This window comes from Erpetoichthys calabaricus, chromosome 10, assembly GCF_900747795.2.
Source record: "Erpetoichthys calabaricus chromosome 10, fErpCal1.3, whole genome shotgun sequence".
In the NCBI taxonomy this organism is placed as follows: Eukaryota; Metazoa; Chordata; class Cladistia; order Polypteriformes; family Polypteridae; genus Erpetoichthys; species Erpetoichthys calabaricus.
In genome coordinates this window covers 139,617,185-139,629,305 of record NC_041403.2, presented here as the reverse complement: position 1 = coordinate 139,629,305, position 12,121 = coordinate 139,617,185, and the positions used below count along the sequence as shown (strand labels likewise).

At 38.9% G+C, this 12,121-nt stretch overlaps 2 protein-coding genes across 2 annotated transcripts in view; one reads left to right on the top strand and one right to left on the bottom strand.

Moving 5' to 3' along the window:
- Nucleotides 1-2,402, bottom strand: part of ppp4r1l (protein phosphatase 4, regulatory subunit 1-like) — a 68,074-nt gene extending 65,672 nt beyond the window's left edge. The window contains exon 1 of the mRNA XM_028811961.2: nucleotides 2,242-2,402. Within this exon, the coding sequence (XP_028667794.2) occupies nucleotides 2,242-2,248 (7 nt within the window). The 5' untranslated portion in view covers nucleotides 2,249-2,402. The remainder of the gene's footprint in view (nucleotides 1-2,241) is intronic.
- Nucleotides 2,403-2,443: 41 nt separating this feature from the next.
- rab22a (RAB22A, member RAS oncogene family) overlaps nucleotides 2,444-12,121 on the top strand; it is a 56,041-nt gene continuing 46,363 nt past the window's right edge. The window contains exon 1 of the mRNA XM_028811963.2: nucleotides 2,444-2,632. Coding sequence (XP_028667796.1) covers nucleotides 2,597-2,632 — 36 coding nt within the window. The 5' untranslated portion in view covers nucleotides 2,444-2,596. The remainder of the gene's footprint in view (nucleotides 2,633-12,121) is intronic.

The window sequence follows — 12,121 nt, the reverse complement described above, 5'->3', positions numbered from 1 at the left end:
CATCACTCTAATTGTTTAGCTGGCCTTTTTTTATTAGTCTGCATTTAGAGAAGTGCTCTAGTATGATAGTTGCATTTAGAAGAAAGTCAGAAATATGTTTTGGTTGTCATAGTTTTAAGGACTTTGCTCCTTAATTTGCAACCAAATACTAACAATTAGTGATGAGCAGTAACAGAGCAAGATGCAGAAGACAGGAAGATCTGGAAAAAGATGATCCACTGTGGCAACCCCTAACAAGAGAAGCCAAAAGAAGAAAAAGAAGAAGAAGTAGTGATGGGCAGTGCAAAATCAGATGCAAATAATAGTGAAAATTAAAGCAGAGCCACTTCTTCAATGTTATAGAAATGAGCACACAAATTAATGTTTCTATTTTTTATATAATATATATATATATATATATATATATATATAGTGAATTTCATTATACAATGTTTGCATTTTAGAATAAGCACTTCAAACATTTAACTCACTGCATGGGTTACATAAATTGGTACAGCTTGTAAATGTCATACTGCAGTGTCCCTGTCCACAAAGGCCCTAAAACAGGACCTCTCTTCCCTCCATTAAATGCATCTTTATTAAATGTTGCATCTGCAAATCCTTCAGCATTGTTGTGGGCTGCTCACCACCCCTTCCCATCTCTTTGTCCCACTTCCATCAGGCAGGAGGTTCTCTAGCATCAGTAACAGTTCTGCAAAAGCTTCTATCCCTTGGCTGTACAGATCCCAAACTCTGTGCTGCTCCCTTCCCCTCAGATATGCTGCTCTTTGTAGTTTACTTTATACACAGCACATTTGTTACTACTGTTATTATGTATTACTATTTCAATTTAAATACAATCTGTTTATTTACCTGTTTAGTGAAAGTATGTGTTTTGCACTTGTTACACGTTTATGTATGTTTATCACGGTCCTGTCGGACGTTACTTCATGCCTACCTGCTTATAGTATAGTTCTTTACCTGTCTTGCACTTGTGCTGTCTCTATGCAATACTGTATGTTGCACTGTGGTCATGGACAACGTTATTTCGTACCACTGCAACACTGTGTATGGATAATATGATAAGGCCACATGACGTGACTTGAAAAATAATATAATTCTGTTGATATGTCGCCAAAACCACTCCTGTAGACTTTACACAGAAATAATGATTTTTTTTTGGCAAACATTTGAGCCCCACCTGCAGCATAATTTAGGAATATGGATATACATTTGCTCAACACGATGATTATCCCATTTCATTCCATATAATAAAACACTTGTCTGCCAGATTTTATATCTACCATTACAGTCGTATTTAAAGAAAATCACATGCTGGACATTTCTTAACCGTGACATGTTATCCCGACCTTTCGATGTGCCAGATCGCTGGACACTACCGACTACTTCAAACCCGGCACACACTTTTTTTTACCTTGCAGTCTACCTAAAAACCTTCTTAAGTAGACACTGCATGAAATGTTTTGATTAAGTAATTAGCTTGTCACAATAGCAAGAACACTACGGAAAAAAGCTGCGACCGCAGTCGTTCAGCTGGTCTAGAAGTTGCCATTTCTATTAAGTTCAGCTTGAGGAATATCTAAATAAGCAAAGAATGTACAGTAAAAGCATTGAGAATGGAATGAGACAGCCAGATATTAACTCTCGGCTAAAAGGGACGAGTGGTACGATGGGTCATTCGGGAAACTCGCTTGCATATTCGTTTTAAGCGACTTGAAGATAGAACTGACTTTACGATACTCTCAGCGAGAGACCAGTAAGGACTCCTGAGAAGAAATCGATCGCAAGGGAGGGGCAGATTTAGGGTCTGGCAACACAGACTTAATTAGTTTATAAACGCACTACTTACTTTAGTGTTAGACAAGGTGCATTCAATTATAGAAGCATATATTATCGGAAGACTAAAACAATAAAGACAGCACACCGGAGTATGTGCATAAGGGACTTTAATTACACTTCAACCGGCAGCGAGAATACCTCGGTGCCTGCTTACTGGGTATTACATAATCAAAGTTATGTTCATCTGTTTGTAGTAGGTTATAAAACAAATCCAAAAATGCCACGTGTTTAATACCAAATCCTATATATATAGAATATATATATATATATATATATATATACTGTATATGCACACACACAACGAAGGTGCCCCCCCCCTCCCCGTATACGTAAGGCCTGAATTCATCAACCCACTGATCCGTAGGCCCACGGCGAGATTTAAAGAAGAGAATGCAAACTTACCTGCCATCTTGGCTCCAACTGCACGGCAGGGAGTAGACGGCACTTTACGCACGAACAACCCCTTTGAAATGTACGTTGTATTTGTAAAACCTCTCAGTGGAAGCCAATGTACATCAGTGTAGGCCTTATGAAAAAAAAAACCTGAAGGAAAAGCAGCAGCTTGAGGGAAGCCGGCGTCCCGTCAATCACGTGACCACGCTGGGCCTGCCCAAGATGGCGCCTGCGCTGAGGCCGTCGTCAAGGGAGGTGTTACTGTAGAAATCAACAGCGACAGAACCTCTTCGCTCTGGTTTCTGTTGAAGGCCGGCAGACTCCGGCGAATGAATGATTGGGCAGTGGGGCTTGCTGATAAACGATGGCTTTGCGAGAACTCAAAGTTTGTCTTCTCGGGGTGAGTGTCCGTGTCTACTTCCGCGTTAACGTGCCAGGCCAAGCGACCGAAAGTTATTCGTGACAGGGAGAGTCGCGGGGCCCATTCCAGCGGTCATTTGCAGGCTCCCTAACTAATTAGAGATAACGCAGAGACGCCACACACAAGATACAATAACGTGTGAAGAGTCCCACTTAGCCAGCAACACGCCAAGTTCTCCCTCCGTTATCCGGTTTTTGGTGATCTGTAGATAGACATAAACACAGCGTGACGTAAACACAGAGGTGTGATTGATCGTGTGTCCCACTGGTCCAGTTTGGTCACACTGAGATATGTATCCTCTGTGGAATGGGCCTGGTTTTATAGCTGACCATCGTTAAAAAAACCGTGTGTGATAGCGGGCTACTAAAAAAGGCCTATTAAAAAGATTTAGTTGCCGGGTTTCGGCTGACAATTCAAGTAATTAATACCCGATGTTTGGGGGGTTTCAAGTAGTAAACCTGGTTGATAAAAAGAATTGTGCCAGCAAGACACCTAAGTCCATCTGTGTGACAGATAAGTTTTTCCTCTGGGTCCCGCAGTTCTATGTGGTTGACAAATCTTAAACAGAAGTGGTTTCCTCATGTCCTCAAACATTCACAGGTTATACAGAAGATGGAGTAGTTCCACAAGCTGATCATGACACATTTTTAAAATGCCAGCCTGGGAAGTTGCGGTATGATGTTTTGTACAGTTGAGGCCATTAAAGTTAAAAGCTTTCAAACTCAAAATTAGCCAACTTTACACGCATTACGCTAGCATAACATTTATGTGTTAAGTTAGTCAATCAAAGTAGATTTCTTTAGAGTTTTCCAGCAAAATTAATAATTAAGATTTATAACAGCCTTTAACCACCATGTCAGATTTTCAGTGGGTTGACTTTCTCTTTAAACAGCGTGGATGATTTCAGGAATTGATTTAAATGATTTTTTCAGCTTCTTAGTTGCTAATTGTCAGAATTAGTAATTAAATGGGGCGACAGTTGCTGTATATAAAGGCCTACCTGTAGAGCCAGTGCCTTTTTGTGGTTAAGAAGACGGGGGAATCGAAAGAACTAAGTAAAGACTGGAAAATTTTAGCTCTTCACAAGTTGGTTTTCTCCCATCTCCAAAAGGTTCCAGATACACAAGCAACAATCCATTGAGCAAAAATGTAAAAAGCTCAAGACTAAACAGAATTTATGTCATTCAGGAAGTAGGCACAAATTGACTCCCGGGGATGAACAAAGTTTGTTTTGAAAGGTTCAACAGAACCCCAAGATAACTAAAGAAACAGTTACGGAGTTGGAGGCATCAGAAACAAAAATGTCATTATCCTACATTAAGAGAGCACTTCATCACCATTGCCTGGAAGGTTCTTGACTAAGAAATCATTACTCCAAAATTGACGTAAACCTTGAGTAGTTTGCAGTTACTCGCCAGGACAAAGACATAACTTTTTAGAGGATTGTTCTCTGGTTAGACAAAGCAAAATTTGAATTGTTTGGCCATAATGATCACTTTCATGTATGGAGGCTGAAGGATGAGGCTCTTAATCCAAAGAACACCATCAGAAATATGTAGCATGGGGGAGACAGCATCATGTCGTGGGGCTGTTTCACTGGGAAGGGGACTGATGCACTCAATAAAACAGATGTCATCATAATAAAGAAGCCTTATCTGAAAATTGTGAAATAACACCTCCAGACATCAGCCAGAAAGCTAAAGCTTTGCCACAAATGGGTGTTCCAGCAGGACAATAATTTCCAGCATACTTCTAAATTGGTAATGAAATGGCTTGCAAACAACAGTGTGACAATATTTCAGTGGCCATCACAAATCCAATGGAACATCTGTGGACTGAACTGAAGAAACGTATCTGAGCAAGGAAGCTAACAAACTTTTCTCAATTACACCAATTCTCTCAGGAGGAATGGACCAAAAGTTTGGCAAAGTATTGTGAGAAACTTCTAGAGGATGTCCTAAGCATTTGCCTCAGGTTATGCAATTTAAAGCTAATCACCATGTACTTACTTGGTGTTTGTAAAATTTTAACCCCTTGAAAATATGGCATAATGATTAAAATTTAAAATAATATTTCAGACAGATGTATTTTGGAGAAAAACTCTAATGGAAATAGTATCTGTTAAGTAGATACACTGTTTTGACTTACTGTAACATATGAATTGTTTTTTAACGTGAGATATGTGAAGTTGGGGAAGTTTAAGTTTGAAAGTATTTAGCCAAGGTATATGTAAACGTACAGTAAATCACATTTACTGATCTGCTGTCTGAGAGAGGGTTTCAAGTTTTAAAGATACCAAGGTATCCCTTTTTGATGCAGATATTATTCCCTGTACAACAGGAAATAGTTATCTTTACAGAATATAAAGCGTAGCTGTAAAATTAATTAAACTCTGAGAATAACCTGGAATAAATCTGTCTGTTACTAAAATTGTTTGCATTAACACTGTTATATGTGTCTGCACATCCATTTATTTATTTTCCAAACCTACTTATCTTGAGCAGGGACGCTGGAGCCTGTTCCAGCAAGCATTGGGTGAAAGGCAGGAACAAATACACTATTTTCTCTATTACTGTTGAAATCTTCTATCAGCTGGGTCTTTCTTCTCTTTTCTTTTTTTAAGCAGAGATTGGTCTCTTTGGGCACAATTGCTTCAAAGTTAATCATAGTTTTTTATTGGAAGTTTTCTGATCGTCTACCTCATAATCTTTGCACATTCTCGTTAATCTGCCTTATACTACTTGAACTGTCTGCTGCAAGAGTTAAGGGTGTTGACTGGCTAAAATATTTCTAATCTGCTCTCTATCGAGAGGCTTGTTCAGCATTACATGGATGAGAGCTGGTTTTGTACAGCAGTGCCTGAGTTTGCCTCCTGGCTTCATGGGGTTGTGTGGTGAAAGGTAGATAGATAGATACTTTATTAATCCCCAAAGGGGAAATTCACAATGTTGGGTGTACTTAGTTTTACACTAATGTTTCTTGAGCTTGAGTAATACCAAGATGATCAAAAATGTGAGGTCTATGTCCACAATCATTCATAGTGCACATAGAGATAATTTATCCTGAGATACATTTCTGGTACTTCTTGCTATGAGGAAGGGGAAATTTTTAATATTAATTTGCTGAGATTCTGAGATCCTCTGGCTAGGACGTTGTATATCTCTGGGTCCACAGCTCTTGAGGCTGATCCTCCAATTAGCTGTGAACTACCCAGTCTCACTGAGATAGCACAGGTGGCGAGTCAGTTGAGGGTAGGGTAGGCTGCAGGGATCTGTGGTATCTGGGGTGAACGTCTCCAAACTGGTGGTAAGGCTGTCCTCCTGGTATTGCAAGCATCATCCCAACTGACTGTAAAATGGGACTTATCATCCCTATCTGGAAAGGGAAGGGTGATCACCAGGATTGCAGCAGTTACAAGAGGATAACACTTCTCTTAGTGCTCGGTAATGTCCTCACTAGGGTCATCCTTAATAGGATCCGTGGTCACTTGCTCACCTACCAGCGACTGGAATAGTTTGGTTTTATGCCTGAGAAGTCTACTATCAACTGCATCCTGGCACTGAGAGTTCTCATCAAGCACAAATGCAAATATCAGCAGAGTTTCTTTGAAGCTTTTGTCGATTTTTTTGTAAAGTGTTCAACTCAGTTGGTTGAGCTGCCCTGTGGGAGATCCAGCTACTTTGGGGGGGATCTTGTGAAGTCTCAGGATGTCATTGCTGCCCTGTACTGTGGTACTGTGAGTGCTGTATAGAGGTTCTGGGGTTCATCAGGGATGTATTCTTGCTCCTGCCCTGTTCAATGCTTGCAATAGCAGCAGTAGGGCATCTGTTGGTGTAGAGAGATTCACTGTTCTTGACCTTGCAGATGATGCTGTGATCTTCATGGAGTTCCCAAGAGACAGAGTGAGGAGTCTGACTATCTAGCCTTGCAAGTGTCCTTGATAAAAACCAAGATCCATGCCTTTAATGACCTCTTGGTCACAACCATTAGCAATGTGTCTGTCTGTCGAGAGAGTGTTGACCGCATTGAGATATTTACTTACCTTTGCAGTGACATTCATGTCTTTGGTAACTCTTCCTATGATGTCAGTGGACAGTTTGGGAGACCATGAAGGGTGGGGAGGTTGGGAGTCATGCGGTCACTTGAAAGGGGTGTATGGTGCTCCTAATATCTTTGCAAGAGGACAAAGGTCCAAGTCTTTAGAGTCCTGGTGCTTCCTGTTTTGCTATATGGTTGAGATATGGACTCTAACCAGTACCTGAGACAAAAACTGGACTCCTTCAGCACAGTGTCTCTTAAGAAAATCCTTGGGTACTGCTGGCTTGACTTTGTGTCGAACAAGTGGTTGCTCAAGGAGTTCCAAATGAGGCACCATTACTTGCGTTGTGAGAGAGCATTAGTTGCAACACTACAGCCATGTGGAGCAATTCCTAGTTTGTGATCCGGCTCATAGGGTCTTAACTGTTCAGGACCTGAGTAGCTGGACCCTAACCTGACCTTACCTGAGATTCTGCTTCACAGTAGCTGGTAAAAAACATTCAGAAGGTAGAATATTTTTCTGGTGTAATCAGTGTTTTTTATTTATGGCTACAACAACTAATTGTCACAATCGATGATAATCGATTATTAAAACATTGGCAGTTGATCACTTTCATTGATTATATCATTAGGCTGAGTATTGTGGCGCACAATTGCGTTCACAACTGAATGAAGTAGTGACACATTTGAAAAATGACAGATGGTAAGCAAGTGACACAAAGACAGTTCATCCTAAGAATTCCAGAGTTTAGGAACAGTTTACGCTGATCGCAGAAAAAAAGATGATGAGTTGCAAAATGTGTAGGTCTCAGTTCATGTGACACAAGAGCACAACAGTTGGAAACATTGTTACGGGCTCTTTGGAGGAAAAAGACTTGAAATCATTCTAGTAAGTTGAATGTTACTTCAACCTTATGTGATACAGATGCATGGAAACAATGTGTTCTTGTTTAGGCATAATAGAATGAATTTTCATTTAAAGTGGAGAATAATTCAAGTTATAGTTCAGCCATCTGCATTGCGAGTAAAACACTCTCGTACACAGTATGTGACAGAATTTCGTGATAGGCTAATTAAAAAAAAAAAGTGTCATTAGCCAGTAGCTAGTAAATGTTCAAATTTTCACTTGCCATATTTGAGTGTATTTTTAAATTTTTTTAAAAATTGTTTTACCTAGATACATAGATAGATAGATAGATAGATACTTTATTAATCCCAAGGGGAAATTCACACAAATTACCTGGTTACTTTGCTAAATTAATGGTGCTGCATTACACACTTGAAAGCACAGGTAATGTTAAGTGTGTGTTTGTTTACAAATAATGGATGCATAGAAATGTAAGAAATGAAATAGAAATGTAAGTCCCTGTCCGAGTAGAAAACTTTTTGCAGTCCTGTGTGCAAAGAAAATTAAAGATTCTAGCACCATACAGATAAAATAAATCAGTAAGTGAAGCAGTGAATCCCATAGCACAGCAACTGCGACTGAAAGGCATATTGCTCATTCTAGTCAAAAGGTAGGAGCAAGGTCAAAAAGCAAAAGTCCCAGAATATTTGACTATCGGACTTAAACTGGTTTCTATAAAATATGTTGGAGGACGCAATGATGTACAAGTACTATTGTAGTAAGCCAATTTAGCCAACATAATAGATTTTTTGGCAGGATCACACAGTTTCAAATGGGAAAATCTTAACTGCACACTACCAAGAACAAGTGACCTGCAACAGGCAGTTGACTGTAAGCAAAAGAATGCACCAAAGAATTTGCTGTGGTAAAACATTCCCTTACATAAAAAAGAACCATAATGATGCAAAAAGATATGAACTTTCAGTCAAAATAAACTCAGCGTATTATATAGCGAAGGAACATCTTTAGTGCATAAAAATGAAACCATTTGTTTTGCTGCAAAAGAAAAACAGTCTGGACATTTCCCCAACATATGACAATGATGTTCTTTTTGCTGAACTAATTTAAAACTTTGCTGCAGACTGCTGCAAAAAAGGAATTTATAAAGTTATAATGGTGCAACAAAATTTTCTGTGGTGGAATATTGTGGTAGTCAGATATTTAAATGACACTTTACCAGTAAACTGACTCTTTCACAGAAAAAAATACTTAAATTACATGTTTAATTTTGAAGTGTTGGTTCATTGTGATTCTGAATACATAAGCCACATTGTAAGTGTAGTTGATTTAGTTCATTGAAAACGTTTCAAGCAAATTTTGTGTGTGTGTTTGTGTGTCTGTTCATTGTTCAACCAAAGCCAGAAGTGCTACTGAGTGTTTCATTTTTATTTATTAGTATTTGTAATTCATTATGTGAATGATTTAGAAAATATGTAGTTTGTTTAAAAAATCTACACAAGTAGTTAATTTAAAAAAAAAAAAAAAAAACTTCTGAAAATTTTGTAGAAAATGTTTTTTTTTTTTTTTTTTGGTAAAAAGTTCCATTTAATTCACTTCATGCAATTGCAAATGAAAATAATTAATGCTTAATTTTTTTTAATCCAACTTCGCAATTTATCAACAAAACAATTGCTAGATACAAGCCTCCATCCTTGTTCTTATCCAAAAACAAAAATCACTGCCCCTATAGGAATAATGAACTGTTGAATAATGGTTGTTTTTAAATTTGCCTGTATGCATTCATCCATAGCTTAACTTTCTGTACAAGAAAGGGTGAACATTTTTCTTTTTGGTAAATGTATATCAATGGCATAGTCATATACACGTTGGGGGAGAAGTCAGTCAGACATTATCCAACCCTCTATATCCTAACACAGGGTCACGGTCGGGGGTCTGCTGTAGCCAATTCCAGCCAACACAGGGCACAAGGCAGGAACAAATCCTGGGCAGGGCGCCAAACCACCACAGGACACACACCCACACCCACCCACTAGGGACAATTTAAGATCGGCAATGCACCTAACCTGCATATCTTTGGACTAAGGGAGGAAATCAGAGCACCCAGAAGAAACCCACGCAGACGCAGGGAGGACCCGGGAAGCAAACCCAGGTCTCCTTATGGCGAGTCAGCAGTGCTACCACTGTGTCACCGTGCCGCCCTTGGGGTAGAGGTCCAGTGGATATTTGTTAATAAAACATATCATTGAAATCATGATAAGAGGATAGATGTGATTTCATGGCCCCACAGTGCAATGTGGGGGGTGTAAAACAATTGCTTCTACAACAAGAGCTGCATTCTTTTATATTCTTTAAGATGCCAGTCAATAATGGGATTATGTTGTTTGCAACCACAGGTACCCCAGAATAACTCAAGGGTGTTTGCTTGAAATCAGAAAGAAAAATCTTTGTTGTTGATGTTCTTCATCTCTGTACAGGATGGTTGTAGGTGTTATTTGGTCTATTATCCGTGCGTCCAAAGGTTTGCTATCCACAGATGTTATGAATTCTTTGTATTTTAATGTGAGGAGTTTTAGTTGCAAGTCTGTCACTAGTCTAGTTGTGAAAGTTTTCTGCTGCACCGGAATCAGTTATCACTTGAGTATTTGGAGTGCCAAGTTTGATGTGTATGTGTATATATACGTTATGATGCAAGTACATATATATTTATAATGCAAAGTTGACTGACTTATTCACTCATTTACTTATTGATAATAACACTATTTCCTGTTTAGTTAAAAAGCTGAAATTGGGCTGGATTACAGTGGGGCAAAAAAGTATTTAGTCAGCCACCAAATGTGCAAGTTCTCCCACTTAAAAAGATGAGAGAGGCCTGTAATTTTCATCATAGGTACAGTATACCTCAACTATGACAGACAAAATGAGAAAAAAATTCCAGAAAATCACATTGTCTGATTTTTGAAGAATTTATTTGCAAATTATGGAGGAAAAAAAGTATTTGGTCAATAACAAAAGTTCATCTCAATACTTTGTTATATACCCTTTGTTGGCAATGACAGAGGTCAAACGTTTTCTGTAAGTCTTCACAAGGTTTTCACACACTGTTGCTGGTATTTTGGCTCATTCCTCCATGCAGATCTCCTCTAGAGTAGTAATGTTTTGGGGCTGTCGCTGGGCAACACGGACTCTCAACTCCCTCCAAAGATTTTCTATGGGGTTGAGATCTGGGGCCTCATGTATAACGCCGTGCGTAGAACTCACACTATAACGTGGTGTAAGCACAAAAGCGGGATTGTGCGTACGCACAGAAAAATCCAGATGCAGGAATCTGTGTGCACGCAAAATTTCATGTTCTTCCACTACATAAATCCCGATCAGCGTGAAAAGTAACGTACGTGCCTTCTGTCCCGCCCCAACTCCTCCCAGAATTACGCCTCTTTGAATATGCAAATCAATATAAATAGCCTTCTGTGAAAAGACAATGGGAAAAGCACAGGGGAAAATATAAGAATTTCAGCGAATACCAAGTGGAGGCAAAGGAAAAACCTACTATTTGTTGGTTTAAACAGTGGTATAATCAACAAAAGAAAGTTGAACGAGTGACAGAGTGTCGGAGAAACTCGAAAGATCCAAGTTCACAAAGTCGCACAGTGCCCGAAATAAAAAAGAAATCGTGAAAAGGCGACTCGTAGCCCACCGTCTGAGTGTCATATGAAAGCTTATTAGGGTACAGACAAAAAAAAATTGGCACACAGTGGGGAAAAAAGCACAAAATGTCAACTTTAATCTTGAAATTTCCACTTTAATCACGTAGTTTATTTTGCCATTAAAGTAGACCATCATAAACTTCATCTTAAAATTGTTTATTTTACTAGTTTCTCAAGTAGCACATTAAATGCTTTGTTCTGTATTTGATCTTCTATGTGCTCTATGTGTGTGAATCACTACGTGCTTCCGTTCTTACTCTTTCTCCGACAGGACACAGAATCCATTACATTCGAGATATTACAGCTCTCTGAATAATTAAAATACTGAGATGTATACGTGATATTATTTTCATGATGATAGGAATGAAAGCATGTTATTAAACATGGGAACACGGTGGCGCAGTGATTGTTCATATCTCACGCAAGAGGCTTGCTGCGCCATGTGCGACCTTCGATGAAATAATTTATTTCAGAAGTACTGTCTCTTTCAAACGTACTTTTCTTTCTCCAAATACCCAATTGCCACACAATCAGCTCTGTAATAGACGTTAAGCCATCTGTAAGCTTAGAACGCCGATTCTTCAAAACTTTTAAGGAACATTGAAATATCTTCGTAGTACATGTTTAATTATTCTATCCGTCTATCCTTCCAGTGTCGCGTCAGCACCAGCAATAATACAGCGCAAGGCAGGAGCTATCCGTGAACTAGCTATACGCTGCGGCACCGTGTCCTCACATGTTTAATTATTAACAATGCAGATTATTTAAATGAAGTTAAAGTTTTATCTGTATTCTATAAGCAACATATTTTGCTGCATTTCATCTTAAAAATGATATTGTCATCATACACGCTTTATA